This window comes from Nicotiana tomentosiformis, chromosome 5 (genome assembly GCF_000390325.3).
Source record: "Nicotiana tomentosiformis chromosome 5, ASM39032v3, whole genome shotgun sequence".
Lineage (NCBI taxonomy): Eukaryota > Viridiplantae > Streptophyta > Magnoliopsida > Solanales > Solanaceae > Nicotiana > Nicotiana tomentosiformis.
In genome coordinates this window covers 135933143-135957774 of record NC_090816.1, presented here as the reverse complement: position 1 = coordinate 135957774, position 24632 = coordinate 135933143, and the positions used below count along the sequence as shown (strand labels likewise).

The 24632-nt window shown below is 35.8% G+C and overlaps 2 protein-coding genes across 2 annotated transcripts; both read right to left on the bottom strand.

The window, feature by feature from the left end:
* Positions 1-1503: 1503 nt before the first annotated feature.
* LOC117275973 (uncharacterized) lies at positions 1504-5273 on the bottom strand. Its single transcript, XM_070176989.1, has 14 exons — positions 5235-5273; positions 5077-5142; positions 4874-4993; positions 4403-4477; positions 4166-4311; positions 3758-3893; positions 3595-3664; positions 3374-3504; positions 3198-3295; positions 2345-2635; positions 2184-2250; positions 2037-2103; positions 1819-1955; positions 1504-1616 (listed from the first exon to the last, which is right to left on the bottom strand). Exons 1-14 carry the CDS (start codon positions 5271-5273, stop codon positions 1521-1523), a joined length of 1539 nt encoding a protein of 512 aa, XP_070033090.1. The 3' UTR covers positions 1504-1520.
* A 1184-nt stretch (positions 5274-6457) lies between these two features.
* LOC138893212 (uncharacterized) lies at positions 6458-8658 on the bottom strand. Its single transcript, XM_070176988.1, has 5 exons — positions 7726-8658; positions 7554-7619; positions 7306-7470; positions 6671-6939; positions 6458-6542 (listed from the first exon to the last, which is right to left on the bottom strand). Exons 1-5 carry the CDS (start codon positions 8656-8658, stop codon positions 6458-6460), a joined length of 1518 nt encoding a protein of 505 aa, XP_070033089.1.
* Between the last annotated feature and the right edge of the window lie 15974 nt (positions 8659-24632).

Sequence of the window (24632 nt, the reverse complement as noted above, 5' to 3'; positions counted from 1 at the left end):
TGATCCTTCTTCCTTGTCTTTGCCAAGACATCTTTTTCATTTTGAGACAGAGCTTTCTCGTTATCGGATTTTGCATATCCTCTATCTACTATTTTCCACACATTCTGAAAGTCAAGAATGACTTTCATACGTACACCATTTCTCATAATTATCTTTTGTGAGACAGGGTACTGAAAAGACAGGGTACTGAAAAGACAGCGTACCATTATTTGTCGTGGCTCTGATACCACGTTGTTGGAATGAGAGTGATTTTTCTATGTACTTCATAATGAATTGAGAATTCAGAGATGAATGCCTTTTGCGGAAACGAAAGGAATTGACGAAGAAACTGGAAGTTTCTTGTTCTTCTGAAACAAGAGATGCTCTCTTTCCAAACAAGTACACACAAGCTACAACGATAACAGGTAATTTGAAGAACAATAAGCTCATTGAATTTGGATTTATGCAATTTCACATTTCTGTCTTAACTTTTGCTTTTTCTTTCGTTCCAATTTTATCGAAAGTCTCCGATGGGACAACTTTTTCCGTCTCTTTGTCTCATAGAGAAGAAAACCTAGTGTGTGTTTCATATTTGACATGATAATACATAGCAATGTCTAAAGTCCCCAAATCCACAGAAATCCGCCTCTTATGTTCCTTTTCACTTTAGATTTTTTCTAGCTTTTGCCAAAATTGATAGTGTAACTAAGAATGGAAACCTAAAATTATATGTTCAACTTGACTTCTTACCATGAATGATTAAATAAAGGAGGTTAAATTAAATTGCAATTCGAAGTTAATACATGACAGAAAATCACCTCAAATATAGCACAAGATAGAGCAGAAAGACTTGTATTAACATTCCATCTATGTTTAGATCTTATTTTCATAAAATCTGGTAAATTCCTTTCAAACACAAAAATCTCATACTTCATCCGTTGTATACAATCGCACTCTTTACAGTACTAGGAGGAAGATTTGGGATGGGGTTTTGGGGGGGGGGGGGGGGGGGATCTCTCTCAGTCTATACAAGTTTGAGTCTGCTACTTTTACTGTTAGCAACTTCTGTGTTCTATACATGTATCTACTCAAAGAATGCACAAACAATTTATATGGAGGACAAGACAGTGCGCAAAATGCTTTGATGTGGTATAGGTAATGTTGCATATATGTTGGACAGGACAGAAGGCTGATGTTCCCTTTGGAACTTGTTCAATAGATTGATCATTCGCCTGATAGTTTCTTCTGTTGCTAAATTGTTCCCTGCCCATAAAACCTGGGAATAAAGACAATATATGAAATGGAGGATACCTTAGTGACCAAGTATAGTTAACTAATAATGTGGCAAAATTTTAGGATTAAGGGTACAGGAAAAGGAAATACTACCTCAGCAAAAATTGCTATTATTTTCGGTATATAAGATCATTGAGGGCCAATAATTTTCTTCTCTTGACCTGATAGAACAAGGCACAATGCCAACAATGCATAAGAAATGTTGAAGGTTTATAATCATTTATTGCTTATTGCTCAACTAAAAAAACTTACGTTTCCATCACCGAACAAAGCAGTTCGTGACTGACTTTAGCCTCATCCAAGTTACACCTTATTGGTAAGTGGCTTAGCCAAAGCAAGATAAACTGCCACGTAAAATAGTTTCGTAAATCAAGAAAGACAAGAAAGTTTATAATATGTCATCCAATAAACCACAAATTTAACAAGAGAAGTCGTAAATTTGTGTTGAGTGTTTGTGTGTTCTAGCGTATGAAGTTATGTTTTAGTGCAAACTGAATGTGTGTTATTTATAATAATGATATAGGGAAGGAGTAGCAAGAGAGAAACCTTATAGGTGTAAATGCCTTCCCAGACAAACTGGCTTAACTTCCCACAGGTAGAAATGGCAGCCTCGTAAGCCATGATGTTATCCGGGCATTTTGCATTGGGATGCTCCATTACAGATTTTAAATGATTGAATATTACTGAAACAACATTAAAAAGCTAAGTCAGTCCTGCTAGTGGAGAAAATAAATATCTTAAGCATATTATAATGGACAAATTACCTATAGTATGAGGCTTGAGGATATCGCCTCCGAATTCAGCACAAATACCAACTGCAGTTGCCACTAGCTGAAAAATATAGAATGTCAGATTTGAAGTATATACGACTGATTTTCTAAGGAAACAACTGTAAAAGTAGGGTATAAAACCTGCTGAACATCTGGATTGTTATGATCGTAAACTCTAAGCAGGAGAGGTATCCACTCCTCATAGTACCTGCTTTTAAGGAATCAAAAATGAAGTTCAGCTAAAGCTAGTTGTGCTAATACTTGACTAATAAGACACTGAAATCACAAAAGACTAGACTTACCTGAATGCATCTTCTCGGCACTGCTCAGCGACATCACAGAAAAGGTGCACTACAATTCTTCTTTCTTCTGCTGTTCTATCATTACTCTGTACAGAAGTATGTAGAGAAGTTAAGGGAAATTCACAGAGAAGTATAAAAAGGGCAACCCGATGCACAAGGCATCCGCATTCATGCAGGGTTTGGGGAAGGGCCGCACCCCAAGGGGTGTGATGTAGACAGCCTACACTAATGCAAGCATTAAAGGCTGCTTCCACGGCTCGAACCCGTGACCTATAAGTCACACGGAGATAACTTTACCGTTGCTCCAAGGCTCCCCTTCCACAGAGGAGTATAGTGAAACGGAAATGTGTAATGTCAAGGAAACCATAAAAGTGTCACCATATAATTTCTCAATAGACTGGTTTAAATGACAGTTTATTATCAATTTAGTCACTTTTGATGCTTCAATAGGACGTGTCATGAATTGAATTACATATATAGTACATGATAGAGAGAGTAACTTACCCACACAAGTTATACATGAGGCAAAAACTTGTTAAAAAGGGGCAAGAATGATGCCTTGAGGTTTTTCACCATAGTTCCCAGGCAAATGCCGCTTTGAGTTTAGGAAACAGAGAAACTAACAAAGGTAAGTCTAAGATCCTGTTATATATATATATATATATATATATATATATATATATATATATATATATATATATTATAGGCTGTGTTGAGATAAAACACTAACATTTCTACATATAGTTAAGTGTTGCTCAGTTTCCTCCTTAAGCAGTTCCTGCTCCCTTGAATCGTTGCGCTCTCTTACCCTTTTCTCTCTTTCTGTTTTGCGGTATGAGCTCAAGGGAAAAACATGCTAAGAATAGTATACAGAAGAGAAAATAGTATGCTGACCTGAATGCTTTCGTTGAATGCGTCCAATAGTCTTGCTTGAATTTGTACCTTTGACTCCTAAAGGGAAAGTAGCGTTAAAAGATCGTATCAATATGATATTTGATTAAACTTTTGCTGCAACTCTAGGTTAATTACCTTCTGTAATGCATCAAGCAAAGCAGGGATTATGCTGTCAAATAGCTTTTGAACTGGGGGCTTGCCGCAACCTGTTACAGGAAGCCCTTTCCTCACAGCAAAAGCAACTGAATGCAACAGTAATGGCATTGCTACAAAAGGTGTAAATCCAATTTAGCAAAACATCAGATAAAGTTCAGAATGCCTGAAAGGAATGATTAGAAAGACATGTAGAAATTTACCAGAAATGGCAGCCATTCTTACTTCTTCGCTGGATTTAAAGGTAAGATTTGGAACTAAAGCACTAACAACCTGTATAAACCACAAGTTAGATAGAAATTTTCATCTTCATGTGATAGAAACCACAAGTTTAATCCTTGTTAATTGTAATTATTCAAGACATACCTCATTAACCCATAAATGCAGCCCTTTCTTTACCTCAGCTGCAAAGCAGCATAGTATATGACAGGCCAAGGCTTTTTCTTCCAGAAGTGCGCTTCTTATACCGATCTTTTTATTCCCAGAAGTGACTTTAATCATGCTACAGAACATATTTATATATCAGATGAAGACATCCTCAATAAATTTATGCCAAATAAGTTGCTTATTTTAGTGACTTTGTTTCTCTTTATTACTTGCTGAAATCAACATTTCTCAAACTATCTTTGTGACACAATGTTGGGACCATTGTCTCAGTCACTAAAATAAGCAACTTACGTGAAATGCACAACCATCTACATGCACACCTAGTACTAATACATATGACATGCATTATCAGTGAAATTTTGCCCGAGTGTTTTAAGAAGATTCAACCTTTCATCATCAGAATCCTCTGTATCTGAATTGTTGGAAACACTCAAATAATTCTTTAGCTGAGCAGATTTTAGTACAACGGGCATGGAAACACTCAGATAAGGAAGGAAATCTGCCCCCAAGCATTTGCATAGTCTACCCCATGCCTGCAACATAATCAAGTGGAAAAAACAATAATTTTCTCTGGTATAAATTAGCCAAAAACAGAAAAGCAAAATTCTAAGTGTTTCAACATACTTGTAACAAAAGGCTCCTCATTGGATCTTCTACCTCCATGTGAGTTTCTTGCAGTGAAGTGACCGCAGAAGTGACCTAAAATGACACATCGTTGGTAAATGTAGTTTCCGAACTTAACTGATGTTGATAGTTTCAATCTGTATAAATTTTTTTTTTTTCAGGTTTCTCTATAAGAACTGTATCTACAAGATTTGCTGTAGGAATGAAGATGGTCCATGCTGGAGTTTACAACAGCGTACACCTATTCCATTTGTAAATTCAAATTCTTATCAGTACTTCCCGCATTTTCTAGTCAAATATGACTTCATTTGCCCTGATTTTAATGGTTTAAATGTTGTTTTACCGCTATGTGATTCTAACTTTAAATCTTAAATGTTCACGGCATTGGTTTATTTGTTAGTTCCAAGAAACACAGTCAACATTTATACAATGCCTGCAACAAGGATATAGAAAGATATAAACTGTATTCACCTTCTCAACATAATCAAGGATTGCTAGATTCCCAACAGCCATTGCCGTTATCATAGTAGCAGTTACTAAGATAACTTTCAGATGTGGCATTATTGAATCATATATGTACGCAGAGTCCTCCTACAATATCCGAGGCAAATGAAGTTTAGAACACCAGAACATCGAAAGGAAAGTTCTTTTTGAACCTCTGAAAACAAAAGTACCTGTGATGAAATAGCTAAAAAAGCTAAAGTTGCCAGAGCCGCTTCCTTCATCATCGTCATTCCTCTCTGCAATTCAGCAAGTCACTTGTTAGTCCAAATCATATGAATGTGGCAACACAGTCATCAAACACTAACATCATGTCATTACTCTTACATACATGTACACCGCTGCCAGATGAATGTGGCAACACAGTCATCAAACACTAACATCATGTCATTACTCTTACAGACGTAAATACTATATATCTCATAGATTTCGAAAAGAAGATGTGAAGGATACAGAGAAGAAGATGTGAAACACCTGCAACCTGGGATTGTCAAAATCATCTAAAACTTCTAGCAAAGCTGGGAGGATCTGCTGATGATACTGCTCTTGAAAATGTGGGCTCAGATACTTTGAAAGCTGACCAATTGCATGAATTGTTGCCCAGTGCACTCGGGGATGCGGATCATGAATTAGCATCACAACAGTCTCTACAAGCTGCCTCATCTCCTGCAACAATGCCTGGAATTTCCAAACCATAAATCACATACAAAAACTATAGTAAGCCCATTTTTCGCCTCTCAATAGCCTTCTAAACAATAGCGTTGAACTACTCCCTCTGTTTTATCTTATTTGACGGTATTTTACTTTTGACACATACCAAAAAATACCCTTAGACCTTGTAGTCTAAAAATGCTACGACATCTCTAACGCAATATGAACATGTCATTGAGAGTAAAATGGAAAGTTTATTTGACGGTGTTTTACTTCTGACACATACTAAAAGTACCCTTAGCACTTGTTATCTAAACATGCAACAAATTTACTACGGCAATATATGAACAATGTCAGTAAGGTTAAAATGAAAAGTTCAAAGTTAAGAAGATCTTATTTGACAGTGTTTTACTTTTGACACATACTGAAAAGTACCCTTAGACCTTGTAGTCTAAACATGCTAGTATAACATTTCAACGGCAATAAGAACATGCTACTAGGGGTAAGACGGAAAGTTGAAAGTTAAAGGGTTTCCTAATACAGAAATATAACATTCTTTTCAGAACATACTTGCTAAAAAGGAAAAAGCGCTACATAAAATGGAACAAAGAGAGTATTACCTTCGAGCAACCCTCAGAAATCAGACCAATTGCAGTAACAACAGCATGACGAATTCTCCAATTTTCATCATACAAGAAGCTGAACAAACACTCAGGGCAACTAGGCAAAATCACATATCCTCCAAATGCAATTGCTAACCTACCCAAACTTTCCATAGCATAACTACACATACTCAACTCCCCTGCATTTTCATCATCACTAATTGCATTTCCCCAATTGGGATCATCTTCAATATGTACTAATATCACAATTAGCTGACTAAGCAACTTAGAAAAAACATCCTCAGCAACTGTTAAAACAAACTCTATAGCAAGTTGCCTTGTCCTCTCTTTTAACTCCAAATTCTCTACTACTTTCACCATTAAATCTATTACAACATCAATCTGAACCTTAAAAAACTCAGTTTCTGCCCCGGCCAAAATTATCAAATCCTCAAGAAGACTACACACAAGAACTTCCTCACCTAATGTCATAAACAAAGTCATCATTACATACCCCATAAGATCATAAAACTTGCTATAATTCGCGGTGTTTCCCAAATACAAAACCAATTTTACAGATGCCTTAGCAGCAGCAACACCACACTGATGATCTTCTGATACAGTAGGCATAAGATCTTTAAAACTCTCAATCAAGAAATCAATATAAGGCATAAAAACCTCAGGACAAAAAGGAATCAAATCATTCCATAATAACAAAAGGCTCCTCATTGGATCTTCTACCTCCATGTGAGTTTCTTGCAGTAATATGAGCGCATAAATGACCTAAAATGACACATCATTAGTAACACCGATGTTAGTAGCTTTTTTTTTTTCCTTCAGTTTTCTCTATAAGAACTGTATCTACAAGATGTTGCTGTAGGAATGAAGTTGGTCCATGCTCGAGTTTACAACAATGCACACCTATTGCTCTGGTAAATTCAAATACTTATTACTACTTTCCACATTTCCTAATCAGATATGACTTCATTGCCCTGAATCTAATGGTTTAAATATCGCTTACCGCTATGTGGTTCTAACTTTAAGTCTAAAAAGTTCATTGTATTAGTTTATTTGACAGTTCCAAGAAACACAGTCAACTTTTATAATATGCCTGCTACAAAGGAATGGACAGATATAAACTGTATTCACCTTCTCAACATAATCAAGGATTGCAAGATTTCCGACAGCCATTGCGATCATGGTAATACATTCCAATGATTTGGTAAGGAGCATGTAACTTGTATCTTTAGTAGCAGTTACTAAGATAACTTTCAGATATGGCATTATCGAATCATATATGTACGCAGAGTCCTCCTACAATATCCCAGGCAAATGAAGTTTAGAACACCAAAACATCGAAAGGAAAGTTCTTTTTGAACCTCTGAAAACAAAAGTACCTGTGATGAAATAGCAAAAGAAGCTAAAGTTGCCAGAGTCGCTTCCTTCATCATTGTCATTCCTCTCTGCAATTCAGCAAGTCACTTGTTAGTCCAAATCATATCAGAGTTTCAGAACATACTTGCTGAAAAGGAAAAAGCACTACATAAAATGGAACAAAGAGAGTATTACCTTCGAGCAACCCTCAGAAATCAGACCAATTGCATTTCCCCAATTAGGATCATCTTCAATATGTACTAACATCACAATTAGCTGACTAAGCAACTTAGAAACAACATCCTCAGCAACTGTTAAAACAAACTCTATAGCAAGTTGCCTTGTCCTCTCTTTTAACTCCAAATTCTCTACTACTTTCACCATAGAATCTATTACAACATCAATCTGAACCTTAAAAAACTCAGTTTTCGCCCCGGCCAAAATTATCAAATCCTCAAGAAGACTACACACAATTACTTCCTCACCTAATGCCATAAACAAAGTCATCATTACATACCCCATAAGATCATAAAACTTGCTATAATTCGCGGTGTTTCCCAAATACAAAACCAATTTTACAGATGCCTTAGCAGCAGCAACACCACACCGATGATCTTCTGTTACAGTAGGCATAAGATCTTTAAAACCCTCAATCAAGAAATCAATATAAGGCATAAAAACTTCAGGACAAATAGGAATCAAATCATTCCATAATAACAAAGCACCCAATTTTCTATACAAAGAACTCGAACCCAAGTATCGAAACATGAAGTAAAACAGATTATCCCATTCATTTTTAGGAAATAACAAACCGGCTAAACTTGATACGCAAGAAACACAAGCTTTAAGCGTTTCATAATCCTTTTCAAGCCATAAACGATAGTTTAAGCCATTTTTTAAGTCTTTATGCGTAAATGGAGGAAAACGGAGCCAAAGAGAAGGCAGAAGATCGCGAAGAAGATTATAACAGCGAATACCTGTGATCGATAAAGGGTTACGTTGAATCATTTCGAAGAGTTTGAGAATTAGAGCAGTTGGGTAATGGTTTTTGGTGTAGTTGAACAGAGTTTTTGCTCGTTGATAAAGATGATCGTCGTTAAAATGGAGATGTGATAGAAGATTGATCATTGCTTACGGGTCGGACCTGAATAGTTTTTTTGCGAATTCGCGTGACGCCATTGAAGAGAGCTTTGGAAAGGAACTGTGTGTAATGAAGTGAAGTGAAGTTCGTTTTTGGTCAAATGGGGTTTTGGGCGGGGTTTGAACTTTGAATACACGGAATTCAAGTTGACATTGAACATTCAAGTCAATCCTTTTTTAAGGGAAAAATTCATAAAAAAGTTAACCAAAAGAGATCATGCTAGAAGCTACGGTATATATAGACTGAGTGGCGGATCCAGGATTTTAGGTTCGTGGGTGCTTAACATTTTTGACGTAAAGTACTACCAATCACATTGTATAAGTACACAAGTATTTGAATACGACGATAAAAAAAATTAAAAAAAAAAACTCATAATTTTAATATTATGGACGTTGCAAAATTTTAGTAAAAGGGAGAAGGAAAGAAGATAGCTTATATAGTGAAGGTGCTATTATAGAAAATAACCTACTAGAAGCTAGGGTATATACAGTTTCTCTATAACAACCTCGGTTGTTTCAATATGTAAAGTGTCATTATAGATAACATATACTATAACATGATATTAAAAATGGTTCCAAAGAAGAGAGGTGATATATATACCAGAGAATAGCAAGAAAATCATGAAAAGGCATCGTTCAACATTAATGCTCCTCATTGTCATTTAGTTGAATTCTTCAAAGTGAAACTGCAAATAAGAAGAAAGAAAAAACCTTAGGTTTTAGGGTACGAAACTATTAGAGCATTGGGGATATTTATAGTGTCTATGCAGGACCAGCATTAATTGGTAACATTATAAAATTGGAAATTAATTTAATAGGTCAAAATCTACTGATACTATATATAAGCAATTCTTATTGATGCGTACAAACTTTAATTGGTAATATTAAAATGGAAAACAATCTTCTATAAAAGGTCAAAATATATTGTAAAATACTAGTAGTTCACGCATGGGCAAGTCAAACTCCTTAATTAATAATATCACAAGGAACATCATTAATTAGTGAAGAAGCTCAATTAACCTTAAGTTGGCACTTCTTTTTTACCTAGTTTCCTTCTTCTTTTTTCGAATGCACTTCTTTTTTATTTAATCATTCGAAATTAGAACCCTATTGGGTCCAACTATTTAATTTTGTGTCTTGTAAGACCCCATTAAGGCTTGCAGGAAAAAGAATGGAAAACAATCTTTTATATATAGAAGGTCGAAATATTCTTAGTGTAAGGAAAAATTTAATGCAACTACATATGGTGCTCTATAGAAACATTAATGGGTAAGCTTTGAAAAATGGAAAACAATCTTCTATAATATGTAAAAGTATTGTAAGAAAATCTTTATACGGTCAACATACATAACTAAATTGTAAACTACTAGTATCTATAAACGTGCGTTACACGTTAATAATGACACACGGTGATTGAAATATTTATTTATATGAATGAACAATAAAATTTATCCCACCGTTTACTTTTAGTTGTCAAATATTCTAAAAATAAATTTTCATTTTTACTTGTCACTTTTCGCATATCGAGAGAAAAATAATTTATTTTTTCTGCTTTGCCCTTAGCATTAATTACTCATTTCAAATCATTTTCTAAATTCATTAAGACTATACACCAATTAATATGGGTATCATGATAAATTATGCACTTTATTTATCGTTTCTTAAGGGCTATGCCCGGGCCCAACGACTATTTAGTTTTGTTGTTAATATTATTTTCAGATGTCACTCGCTAACATATTTTTCAATGTGAAACTGTAAATAAGAAGAAAGAAAAAACCTTAGGTTTGAGGGTACGAAACTGTAAGAGCATTGGGAATATTTATAGTGTCTATGCACTCACCAAACATTAATTGGTAACATTATAAAATTGAAAAATAATTTAATAGGTCAAAATCTTCTAATCTACTGATACTATATATAAACAAATTCTTATTGATGCTATATACAAACTTTAATTGGTAATACTAAAACATGGAAAACAATCTTCTATAATAGGTCAAAATATATTGTAAAATACTAGTAGTTCCCGCATGGGCGAGTCAAATTCCTTAATTAATAATATCACAAGGAATATCATTAATTAGCGAAGAAGCTCAATTAACCTTAAGTTGACACTTCTTTTTTACCTAGTTTCCTTCTTCTTTTTTCGAATGTACTTCTTTTTTATTTAATCATTCGAAATTAGAACCCTATTGGGTCCAACTATTTAATTTCGTGTCTTATAATTATTTAATTTCGTGTATTATAAGACCCCATTAGGGCTTGCAGGAAAAAGAATGGAAAACAATCTTTTATATATAGAAGGTCGAAATATTCTTAGTGTAAGGAAAAATTTAATGCAACTACATATGGTGCTCTATAGAAACATTAATGGGTAAGCTTTGAAAAATGGAAAACAATCTTCTATAATATGTAAAAGTAGTGTAAGAAAATCTTTATACGGTCAACATACATAACTAAATTGTAAACTACTAGTATCTATAAACGTGCGTTACACGTTAATAATGACACACGGTGATTAAAATATTTATTTATATGAATGAACAATAAAATTTATCCCACCGTTTACTTTTAGTTGTCAAATATTCTAAAAATAAATTTTTATTTTTACTTGTCACTTTTCGCATATCAAGAGAAAAATAATTTATTTTTTCTGCTTTGCCCTTAGCATTAATTACTCATTTCAAATCATTTTCTAAATTTATTAAGACTATATACCAATTAATATGGGTATCATGGTAAATTATGCATTTTATTTATTGTTTCTTAAGGGGTGTGCAAAGTCAATAGTGGACAAGTAAAAGTGAACAGATGGAGTAATTAATGAGAGAAATTTTATATATAATACTACAACAATCATCTAAATGCCGAAAAATATTGTTACAGTAGCATAATACATGAATTTAAATGAAAGGACATCATCAGAACTTACATAAATTATCAATTTTAGTCATGTTAAGTAGATAATTATGTATTGTAGTTTAAAGGTATCTAATGTGATGGTATCTTAGAGAAAACTTCTTTATAGACGATATTTTTTTTGTATATGTTTCCTTATAATGCTTTGGTTACTCTGTCGTAACCAAAACTCTTATTGTCAATATTGATATCTCTCTTGAAAGTGCAACACATAGTTATTCGTGTAAGAAAATATATTGTGATAAATATAGTCCAATATTTAGGATGTTTGTCCTTGAGCTTTATTTATTATAACTACAAAACATAAACATACTGAAAATTATTTTCACACAAATTTGAAAGGATATTCTTTAGTTTCGGAAGATGAAAGTTGAATTCGGTGATAAACACATACTTAGAAGCACGTTAACCGGTATCATAAGTTATGCATGTATGACGTTATTGTAAAAACTTCTATATACTATATGTGTAGTATTACATAAGCTATTCAGCAGATCTATATTTTTAGTAGCATGACGGGGCATACTTTTCTTCAAAATCAACATATATGCAATGAAAGATCAATTTTAACTTAGTCTATTATATATATAGTGACACTAACATACGTAAGAAATAATGAACTTGATAGCAAACATGTACGGTAGAAGATCATTTGGTATTAAAGTATTTAAATATTCTTCTTGGTAGTAATTGTTGGTATCATCTTCTGCTGAGTCAAAACTGAAAAATATTTTGTTTTTACCAAAAAACTAAGCAATCAACCTTTTATTTAGTTGATCAACATATTCATTTCTGCTAGCTAAGATAGATCTTTAATTTCTATCATGTAATTTGCACAAATATTTTTCTTATTAAATACGCTACTATTACTATTGGGGTTGATAACCAAGTGTTTTAGAAGAACCAAATCATCATTTATTATATGCTCTTCTTCGTTTCCGACAGAAAGCAAGAAGTCACTGAATGTTGGATTTGTTCTTGCTTTTATATTTCTTGTCAATTGAATATTTTTCATTTGAAGTCATAAATATAATTTTGGCAAGCTAGCTTTTACAGTTTCTGCTTTAGTCAATTTTGGAACTACTGATCGTACTTGATACAAATCACCTCCCAAACTATTACTTTTTCACCAAATGATTCATCGATATTCAATATATCTCTAAAACTCTGGCGATTGTTTCGATCGTTTGACACTTAGCTAAAAGCGCTTCATCCCATATTATCACTTTTTTTGGTAAAACAATGAAGTATTACCATTGACAACCAAATGTTTACACCTAATGAGCACTTCAGAGAGATCTCCAAAGCTTCAAACAAAGAAAAACATCACTCAACTAATTACATAGTTGTTGCCTCAAATAACTATATCTACTTGCTTTCCTAGAGTATTTCAAGTTTTTTACCCTCTCTATAATATTTTTATTTATCTGCATAGACACAACCTCAGTATTTACATTTATCCCTCTAAAATATTTCCAATTTCGAGCCTTCTATTTGTGGTAGAGCTTTGCACCCCATATTGATGCTGCTAATTCCTTCTTGAACTGCTTCCAATGTCTGGTTTTGATCCATTCCATGCATTGAGTTGTCCCTTTCCTCTGTATTCTGATACCCGACCATATTTCTAGTTCATCTTGCAATTTCACTGTCCAACTACACTTAGTAAAGAGGTGTAACTGGCTTTCAGCCATGTTTTCATCATATAAGCAGCACATTCCATCATCTACTGGTATATGGAGTCGGATCAACCTCTCTTTTGTTAACAACTTCTCTTGATTAGCCAACCATACTATAAACCTATGTCTAGGTAGCATAATGTTGTTCCATACTAAATCAGCTTCTAACATTTTCTCCATGCTTCCCAGTAAGCTAATATAGCTTCTACTGACAGAATATGCACCATTTAACAGTAGGTGCCATTATTGTACCAATTTGTCATAGCTGCTTTAATGGAATTAAGCTTCCTCCAGTACCAGCTGCTGTCAACAGGTGGAGTGTTAATCCAGATTTCCTGCGTAGGACAAGTTTTTAGAGTATGCACTTGTTATTCTGGAAGTTATTCTCTCTACCAGCTGATAACACTCCACTTTGCTCCATTTTTTTGAAGAGGGAGAGGAAAACCTAGGTATCTGATTGGCAAAGTACCAAGTGAGAACCCAATCATCTGTACCATTTGATCTCTTAGGTTGTTCTCAACCCCTGCTATAAAGATACTAGATTTGTCCATGTTAACTTCCAATCCTGTTATATTACTGAAATGATTTAATGCCTCTATCATCCTCGCAATAGACTTTAGGTCTCCCTTACAGAATAACATTAAATCATCACCAAACACTAAGTGAGTCAGCTTAGTATTCTTATACATTGGATGGAACTTAAAGTCGGGTAGTTCCCCCATCTTTTTCAAAATCCTTGACAAATACTCTATGACTATCACAAATAACATTGGTAACATTGGATCTCCTTGCCTCAACCCTCTTTTCCCTTCAAAGTATCCATATCATTCTCCATTAACCTTGATTGAAAATTTTGTGGAAGTAACACATACCATGACCAGATTAGTAAATGCTTCTGGAAAGCCATACCTAATCAATGCCTCCTTAAGAAATTCACAACTAACCATGTCATATACCTTTCTTAGATCTATCTTCATCATACACCTAGGCGATGTTTTCCTATTGTAGTGCCTAAGGATATCATGGCATATCAACACATTATGCACTAAGGTTCTTCCCCTGACAAAGACTGCTTGATTCTCCGCAACTATACATCCAACTGCCTCTATAAGTCTCCCACACATCGTCTTTGATATAACCTTATACAAGACATTGCAACATGATATAGGTCGGAACTACCCTGCATTTTGAGATACTGAAACTTTAGGAATTAATGAGATAATTATTGCATTCAGTTGCTTCAACAGGTTCCCACTGCTAAAAAATTCCAGCACTGCTTGAGTTATATCATTACCTATAACCCCCCAGGCTGCTTTGAAAAAGTCACTTCCATACCCATCGGGACCTGGACTCTTGTTCTTGTCAATGTTGAATATAGCCTTTTTCACATCTTCACTTCTATAGGGCTGAACTAAGGCAACTTGTTGCCCAAGTGTTAATTTAGGACCATTGTGTAAGAAACTCTTGAAAGCTCTTACCCTTTTCAAAGACTTTTTACCAAGTAAATCTTGATAGAACTCCACCAATATCTGTGCAATATCCTCTGAATCGGTGCATATGATTCCATTCTTGTCTTACAGTTGTGTGATTGCTTGTTACAATTTCATATGCTTTATCACCGAGAAAAAATATCTCGTATTATCATCACCTAGCCTAATACACATTGCCTTACTTCTTTGTTGTAGGAAAATTTCAGCAAGATATGAACTCTTTCTAAATTGTTGATACTTCTCTTTTTCAAGTTGTTGTGGTTTCTTATTCCATGGGTGCTGCTGTAATGCTTCATGTACTTGTTTTAGTGCATCCCTGTCTTCATTTGCATCTGTAACTATATTCCTGAAATATTGCTTATTCAAATCTTTATGTGCCTTATTTAAACTCCTCATTTTTCTTATTACTTGGTATGTCATATGCCCTTCCACTGGCTGCTTCCACACCTCCTCTACTTTGACAAGAAATTGTGGATGTTGTGACCAAGTATTACAGTATTTAAATGCCTTCTGTCTATTATTCTTCAAATTTAACAAAGAAATACTCACTGGAATGTGATCACCGATCCCTTCTAGTAAGAAATTAGCTATATAAGATGGCATGTTATCCAGCCAACTCCTATTAACAAAAACCCAGTCTATCTTTGAATAAATTCTTTCCTGATTGTTCCTTCTTATCCCATTCCTGTTGCGCATTGTGTATTGTTGCTTCTTGTGTTTGTCTTCTACCTTGTGTATTCCCTTTCTTCTTTCTACAGTCACCTTCAGAATGCCCATATTTGTTATAATATTTGCACAATGAAGGTTTCTAGTCATATAAGACTTTTTGCTCAATTAACATCCCTTTCTTATTTCTGAACCATATTTTCTTCGGAAGTTCTGCATCCATCTCAACTTCAATCAATAGACGTGCAAAACTCAAACCTATCTTCTTTTCTGTGTGTTGATCCACCATGAGAGGCTTTCCCACCAAACTTCCAATCTTGCTAAGCCCTTTTTGGCTCTAGTATTTGAATTCTAATCCTGGAAACTTCACCCATATTGGTATTGTGTATAATTCGTCTCTTGTAAACTCCATGTCTGAATTCCAAGCTTTGACTATAAATGGTTTATTGTCAAAGTGGTAAATTCCCCCTTGGATTACTTCATTCTTCCTCTGTTCTGAATCAAACCTTACTAAGACTATCCCATTCTTCAACATGGAGATTTTATGATACCATGCTTCCCCCATTGTCTTTAAATATACTTGCTCATAATTGAGATGGGGGGGGGGGGGGATAAGCACCTAGTACATAGCAAACAACTGCATTCTTCTAGTAGTCTATTTCTGTACTTATATCATCCATCTCTATCTCACATATAGTCGCTTCTCCTTGTTTCACTAGAGACACAAATTCAAGCTTAAATCCTCCACTAGTTAGTTTTTCGATATCGCAATTATCCCAAACCGATGGCTGTCACGACCCAAAATCTTAACATGTTGTGATGGCACCTATCTCAGTACTAGGCAAGCCGACAACATAAATAACCCACGATTTTCTTTAAATTAAAAAAAAACGTAACGTTTAATACAATACCAAAGATCTAGAAGTTTCTTGTACAACACTCCCAAAACTTAGTGTCACTGAGTACATGAGTATCTAATATGAGTACAAGTCTGAAAAATACGGTCTATAATAGTCTGAGACCAAATACAGTAAACAAGGAGATAGAGAACGAGAGACAAGGTCTGCGGAACACGGCAGCTACCTCAAAATCTCCTGAAAATCAACTGCGCGAAATGATCAACACCCGCTATGTTCAGGAACACCTGGATCTGCACACAAAGTGCAGGGTATAGTATGAGTATAACCAACTCAGCAAGTAACAATAATAACTAAGGAACTGAAGATAATGATGCGCTACACAGTCATAATTCACTTTCAGTAGCTCCAACAAAGAATAGACATGCTTTTAAATCCGGCAGTTTAAGTCAAATCAATTTTATACAGTTCAATTTCAAGTAATCCGGATGTAAATTCTTTCAGATATTTCACAACAATAACAGATAGCAAGCAAATGCAACAACAATTGCAAAGCAAGTACAGCCTCGCAGGCAACAGTCATGCAGCTCATCACAACAGCTCAACCACTCGGCTCTCAGCCCTTAGCACTCACACTCAATGGGTACCCGCGCTTACTGGGGGTGTGTACAGACTCCGGAGGGGCTCCTACAACCCAAGCGCCATAATCTGCATGGACAACTCACGTGTTATAATATCCTGCACGGATAACTCACGTGCCATAATATCCGTACCTCACTAGCAGGCCCACGGCCTTACTCAGTCCTTCACCTCTCTAGTCTCTCGGGCTCTCAGAAATCACAAAGATCAGCCCAAACAAAGATAACATAGTGCGTCAACAAATATCAAGAAAGACTGAGGTATGATTCGCTAATAAAATCAAGACTGAGCACAAGATAGCAATTAGCAAATAATTCAACAAGTTCGTGACCTCTCTGGGTCCCAACAGTACTATCACATAGCCTAAGGATGATTTTTAACATGATTTACAGTCAAATGTCTTCAACACAAAGAGAGCTTATAGCTAACAACAGGTTATTCAACTTTACAGTTTCACGGGACGGACCAAGTCACAATCCCTTCGGTGCACGCCCACAAGCCCGTCACCTAGCATGTGCGTCGCCTCCAAAATAATCACATGACACAAAATCCAGGGTTTCATACCCTCAGGACCAGATTTATAACTGTTACTTACCTCAACCAGTGTAATTATTTATTCCGCTATGCCCTTGCCACGAGAATTGGTCTCCGAAAGCCTCGTATCTAGCCACAATTAATTCAAATCAGTCAATATAAATTATTGTAATTAATTCCATAAGGAAATACTAATTTTCCCAATAAAATCTGAAATTAACTCAAAAATTGCCCGTAAGGCCCACGTCTCGGAACCCGACAAAATTACAGAATATGAACGCCCATCCAACCATGAGTCCAACCATATAAATTTCACCAAAATCCGACATCAACTCGACCCTCAAATCTTCAATTAAAGTCTATGAAGATTTCTACCATTTTCAACCCAATCCTTACCCATTTGAACTTAACAATCCTTTCACAACCTTATTGGTATGTATACATAATACTCTTACACCCAAGAGTCATACTATAAATCACCCATTTTTATTCCAAACATACGGGGAGTCTTATTTAGGGGAAGGGGGTCTAGAAGGCAAAATGACTAGTTGGGTCGTTACAGGAAACCCTATGTCTTAAATAAAATTAACTAAGGAGTGGAGACCCTATATTGGAAAACACAGCTAGGGAGTGGAGACCATATACTACCATGATTTTGAACTTTCTTTCTTTTTCTTTCTCTTTTTTCTTATAAAGAGAATGAGTAAAATGCGGGAAAGGATATGGAGAAGACTTCCCTTTTGGAGTTGTTGCTGTTGCAGAGCTATTTTAGTCTCTGCGTGGTTTCTTTTTGGTTGCACCTGCTTCTTACAAGGTTGTTTTTGGATTGCACCTGTTTTTTGTTTTTTCAAACAAAGAACAATTGTTAGTTTAAAACGGTGGTTGGTTTTGAAGCCTTGAGTGTTTTAGTCACTTGATCTTGACTGGCTTCTTTGATGATAATTTTACTTGCAACTAGTTGTTTCTTGAATACCGATTGCACTTCTGGCCGTGGAGAACCTTTGGCTTTTCCAAACTTTGCCATGACGGTTAGCCACTTGGAACTTAACATTTTCAACTTCATTTTGCCTGTAGGCTTTTCACTTCTTTCTTCCAATTTAGCTTTGGAGCATTGGGGAACCCTTGGCTTTTCAAACATTGCCAAGACTATTAGCTACATGGGACTCAACCTTTTCAACTTCCTTTGCCCTTATAGGCACTTCAAATTTGATTTCCTTCTTTGGAGAGTTTTTTATTTCAAAAAACATGACATGTCTTTTGGACTATATTCCTGATTCGTGTAAATCGTCCGACTCTCAAATATTTATCACAACTTTTGCCTCAAAACCGAGAAACCTTGCCCAAGACTGTGTTGATGCCAACAGCTGTGAGGATCCTCTTTTCGATCAGTGGTGCCCTTTGCGGGTTTTCGACAGCTGACCTCTCTCATTTCTCTTCTCACCATCGCCTTATAGTTTCCTTTGCGGGTTTTCACTAACAAGACTTTTAAAAAAAAATTCTCTACTCACTATCGTCTTACGGTGCCCGTGAGGGTTTTTACCAATAAGACTCTCATTTTGTTTCTCTCATTTCTTGATGGCTCCAGGACCAAATATCCATGACCTCCAATTCTTGTTCATTCTTGCCTATTGGTCAGAAGGACTTGAAAGGGATTTGGGTAAAAATAATTTTGGATTGAATTACAACTTTGGAATCTTTCGGGCGAAATCATCTTTAAAACGTTATAGTGGCTGTGAGGATCCTCTTTTCGATCAGTGGCGCCCTTTGCGGGTTTTCAACAGCTGACCTCTCTCATTTCTCTTCTCATCATCGACTTATAGTGCCCTTTGCGTGTTTACACTAACAAGACTTTTTTTTTAAACTTCTCTACTTACCATTGTCTTACGGTGCCCGTAAGGGTTTTCACCAACAAGACTCTCATTTTGTTTCTCTCATTTCTTGATGGCTCCAGGACCAAATATCCGTGACCTATAATTCTTGATCATTCTTTCCTATTGATCGGGTGGACTTGAAAGGGATTTGGATAAAAAGAATTTTGTATTGAATTACAACTTTAGAACCTTTCAGGCGAAATTATCTTTTAATACGTCATAACGGCTGTGAGGATCCTCTTTTCGATCAGTAGCGCCCTTTGCGGGTTTTCAATAGTTGACCTCTTTCATTTCTCTTCTCATCATCGCCTTATAGTGCCATTTGCGGGTTTTCACTAACAAAACTTTTTTTTAAAATTCTCTACTCACCATCGTCTTACAGTGCCCGTAAGGGTTTTCACCAATAAGACTCTCATTTTATATCTCTCATTTCTTGACGGCCCCAGGACAAAATATTTGTGACCTCTAATTCTTGATCATTCTTGCCTATTGGTAGGAAGGACTTGAAAGGGATTTGGGTAAAAAAAATAATTGGATTGAATTACAACTTTGGAACCTTTCGGACGAAATAATCTTTAAAACGTCATAACTGCTGCCCCAGTTTCAACTTTTGGGGGGAATGTGGATTTTTATTTTAGTGTGACTGAACCCCAGAGAGAGGCTACCTACATATCCTTTCGGAATCAAGTCGAACGTAGTTCAATTAACGTGAAATTGTTTTTATTTTTGTCTTGTTTTGTTTTGATTTTCTTTTGCTTTTTTTTTTTAATAACATCTTCAGGTTCCAAAGAGAGTAATCAAAGAAAGGTAACCGGATCAAAAGGGTTAGCAAAAGGGTTAATGATGTTTGGATAGCGAGAATGAAAGCCTTCATCATCCCAATCAGAGAACATTAATGCAACATAGAGGGTTAAACATAGTACCTTTTGATTGCATCCGCGTTGACAGTTGTTTCAGGGACATTGTTTTATGCTTCCCAGGTACAACGCTCTCTTTTGATAATAATCTCGTTACATTGTATGGACTTTTCCAATTTGGAGCCAATTTCCCTTTAGCTTCTTCATAAGGTGGGGAGGATACGTCTCAGAATGAGTTGTTCTATTTCAAATTTCTCCGGCCGCACTTTCTTGTTATAGACATGGGCCATTCTTTGTTGGTACAACTGCCTGTGGCAAATTGGAACTAATCGGTTTTCATCAATCAGTGTCAAGTGTTCCATTCGGTTCTTGACCCAATCTTTATCCTCAATCTTGGATTCAACAATGATCCGAAGAGAGGGAATCTCAACTTCGTTCCAATTTTCTATTTATTTTCTTACAAGCCTTATCTTCAAAACATTCTGTTTTTTTGATTCATTATTTTGGGGTCTGACAGCGTTTTAGGATCTGGGCATGAATTCCGCAAGTATGTCATATCATTATAATCTGCATTAACATAACTGAAAAGAGAATAAGAAAAGTGACAAGATTAAGAAAAGAAACATTCCTCGACAATGAAGTATTAATTTCATTTGATTTTTTTTAAAATTTTTAAAGATAGAAGGGTTTACATCAGAAAGCAAAGCAGTGAAGTAAAACATTCGGATTACACCCTGAAATAACCCATACGTAGAAAAGATAGCAAGACCGGCTACCAAGACTCCCATCTGACAGAGAACGTTTCAAGTTTGGCTCCCGTTTTTAGGTTTTTGTTCTGCCGCAGAAATGGCTACTGTAGCTTTCAATGATGGATCATCAATTCTTCAGCTGCCCTTTTGAGGGTCCAACAGTCCTCTGCATCATGTCCCACTGCTCCATAGTGGTATTCACATCTAGCATGAGCTTGGGCCGATTAGCTTTTGAAACAAAGTTGAATATAATTCACCAATAGGGGTGAACTGATTCCTTCTGAGGGGCTCTCGTGGGCGAGGATTGTATTGGGGAACAATTGGTTGAGGATTATATGGAGCTTGGTAGGGACGGGTATTTTTGGGATGTGGAGCTTGGTTTTGTGTATAATGTTGTGTTCGGGTGTAAGGTTGCACGTTCATCACCGCCTAGGGAGGCGGTGCCATGGCATAAGTAGCATCTTGATGGGGATAATAGTGTTGTGGGACTTTAGGAAGCATATATGATTGGTTGAATGACCTGTGGGCCCCCCAAGCTCGAAGCCATCATGGCTCCCTCTTCCCTCATGTTTCTGCTCATCAAACCCCCTAAACCATTCTGAACACTCTGTCATGTGGCCTTAAAGGCAGCATGACTCAAGATTCGGCCCGTTTTTAAACCATTTTCGACCATCTCCTCAATTTTGATAGCCTCAGCGAACAACTTACCCATAACGGACATCATGTTCTGGAAGTAATCCACCTCTTGAGCATGTAGGAAGACCGCAACCATTTCTTCTTCGTCCATTGGAGGCTTTACCCTGGTGGCTTGCTCGCGCCATTTAACAACATATTCACGGAAACTTTCCGTGGTTTTCTTTTTCAAATTGGACAAAGAGTTTCCTTTTTGGATTTTTTTCACTCTTGCCTTCTTTTTTTTTGGTTGTTTTTCGCTCTTTGTTTTCTTTGTTATTTTTTTCACTCCTTTCTTTCTTTTTCTTTCTCTTTTTTTTTCACTCCGTTTATTTTAAGGCTATGATCGAATCTGATGGGGATTGCCTACGTATCATGACGCCGCATGAATCAGATCTTTACGTAGGAATATCGGGAATAGACTGACCCATTTTTCTTTTTCTTCTTTTTATAAAGGCTTTTAATTTATTTATTTTTTGAGTTTTTTTTTCTTTATATGGAAATTTTGGAAATTGTTTTTTTGAAATAAGGAAAAAAAATATTTGGTTTTTGATTTGATTTTTTTTTTCAAATAAAAGACTTCGGAAAAGAAGGAAAATAATTTGGATTTTTTTTTTGTATTTTCTAAGGAAGGAATTCTAAAGAGGGAATTGAGGAAAGGGAAGTATTTTTGGATTTTATGAAAATTGAGGGTCGGAACCGATTAGGTTTGCCTACGTATCTCACATCCGGTGAGAATCAGACCCGCATAGTTCGGTCAAAACTGACTAAGTTCTCTTTTGATTTATGAAAATTAATCCTTAAAACCATAGAAATAGACCACATCGCCCCCTTATTTTATTTTAATTTTAATATTTTCTTTTAATGAACATTTGTACAAAAATCAGAGAATTTCTCTCTTGTTCATTCAACTGATTTATCCTAAAGTTGGTCAACATGCAAGCCTCCCAATTAATGCAACAGATAGCACATAACATGAACATATTAGTCTCAACAAGGTACCTGTCCAAAAACAGAAACCGGCCCTTGTGTCGAGCGTTGCTAAGTCAAATGCACATGATGCAAATAAAGCGAACCTACTAGGGATAACTGGCATGAGGTTTGTTCTTCTAGGTTTCAATCCTGGTGCAGAAGGTATATAGACTGGTTTACTCGAGCGGATAACTCGAGCCGAGGAGGGTCAGCGTACCGGTAGCATTGCTTTCCGGCTTAGCTGATTGTGCTCCCCGCCTAAAGTATGTGTAACGACCCGACTTGTCGTTTTGAGAACTTATGTTTCGTTCAGTGACTTAAGGTCCCAAGCAGCTTCGTAATATATATTATGACCGTGTGTGGGGTCGAGTTTGATTTTCGGAAGATTCGAAATTTAATTGAAAGAACAATTCTCATTTATAAAGCTTGAATTTCTAAAGTTTGACCGGAGATTTGACTTTTGAGAAAACGACTCCGGAAAAGAGTTTTGATAATTCCAATAGCTTCGTATGGTGATTTTGAACTTGAGCGCATGTCCGAATTTGGATTTGGAAGTCTATAGGACAATTCGGCGCATTTTGTCAAAAGTTGGAAAATAGAAGATTTTTGGAAAGTTTGACCGGGAGTTGACTTTATTGATATTGGGGTCGGAATCTAGTTCTGGAAAGTTTGACAGCTCCATTATGTCATTTAGGACTCGTGTGCAAAATTTAGGGTAATTCCAGATTGATTTGATAGTTTTCGGCATCGAATGTAAAATTTGGAATTCGTTAGTTTTCATTAAGCTTGAATTGGGGTGCGATTCGTGTTTTAGTATTGTTTAATGTAATTTGAGGCATCGACTAAGTTTGTGTCATGTTATGGGACTTGTTAGTATACTTGGTTGGGGTCTCATGGGACTCGGATGAGCTTTGGAAGAGTTTGATGTTTTGAGCATAAACCTATAATGATCCAAAGGTCCATTTTTAGTTCTTGAGATCGAAATTAGATTTCGAGACTTCCGAGAGTTTGATAATGAATTATAGGAATGATCTGGAATGCTTGGTCTAATTTCATCAAGTCACGATTGGGTAGCGCGAAACATGAGTCAATTGTTTAATGAGCTTAGTATCGCATTGAGCGAATGAGCTCTGAATTGAGTTTCGATTGAACGACTAGGTTCGTATTATTATTTGTGACTTATAGGAACAAGAATCGTCAAATTCTGAGTTCGTATGATGGAGTTGGAGCCTTTTTAGTGAAATATTAAATTGCTGGTGCAAGCAGGTTCTGGTGCGGACCTTACGGAAAATGGACCTTTAGTGACGGGATACGAACTTTTAGTGACGGAAAATGAGATTTTATTGAGCAATTTTATTTTTTAGCTCATTTCAACATTTTTGGAGCTAAGGAAATCGGATTTGGGCACTTTTGGAGAGGATTTTCATCAAATTGATTGGGGTAAGTGTTTCCTACTCGATTTTCATTATATTTCATGATTCCATGATTATTTTCATCTTTTATTAGTGAATCAATTAGAAGAAAATGGGATTTTTGCAAAATCTTTCAAAAACAAAAATTTAAGACTTGGAGGTCGATTCGTTATTGGAATTTGATAAATTTGGTATGGTTGAACTCGTATCAGAATGGGTGTTCGAATTTCGTGAAAGTTTTGTCGATTTCCGAGAATCAAGCCCCACGTTTAATTTTGGTTGTCTTTTTAATGCAAATTTTAAGTTAACGTTTTATTATCCGGAATTATTTTCGATGAATTTTAATGAAGTTATACAATCAATTTGGATAGATTTGAGTTGTCCGGAGGTCAATTCAAGCAAGAAGGCTATTTTGGAATATCGGTACAACTTCAAAAAGGTAAGTATCTTGCCTAACCTTGAGTGGGGGAATTACCCCTAAGGCATTGAGTCATATGTGCCAATTGTGAAATGGGAAAATCCATGTACGTGAGGTGACGAGTACGTACTTGGCTTATATGTGTAAATTATACCAGTTAAAATTCTTAGACACTCTTAAGTATTAAATCGGAAATTGTTGGTACTTATTAAATCTGTTATTGTCATGCC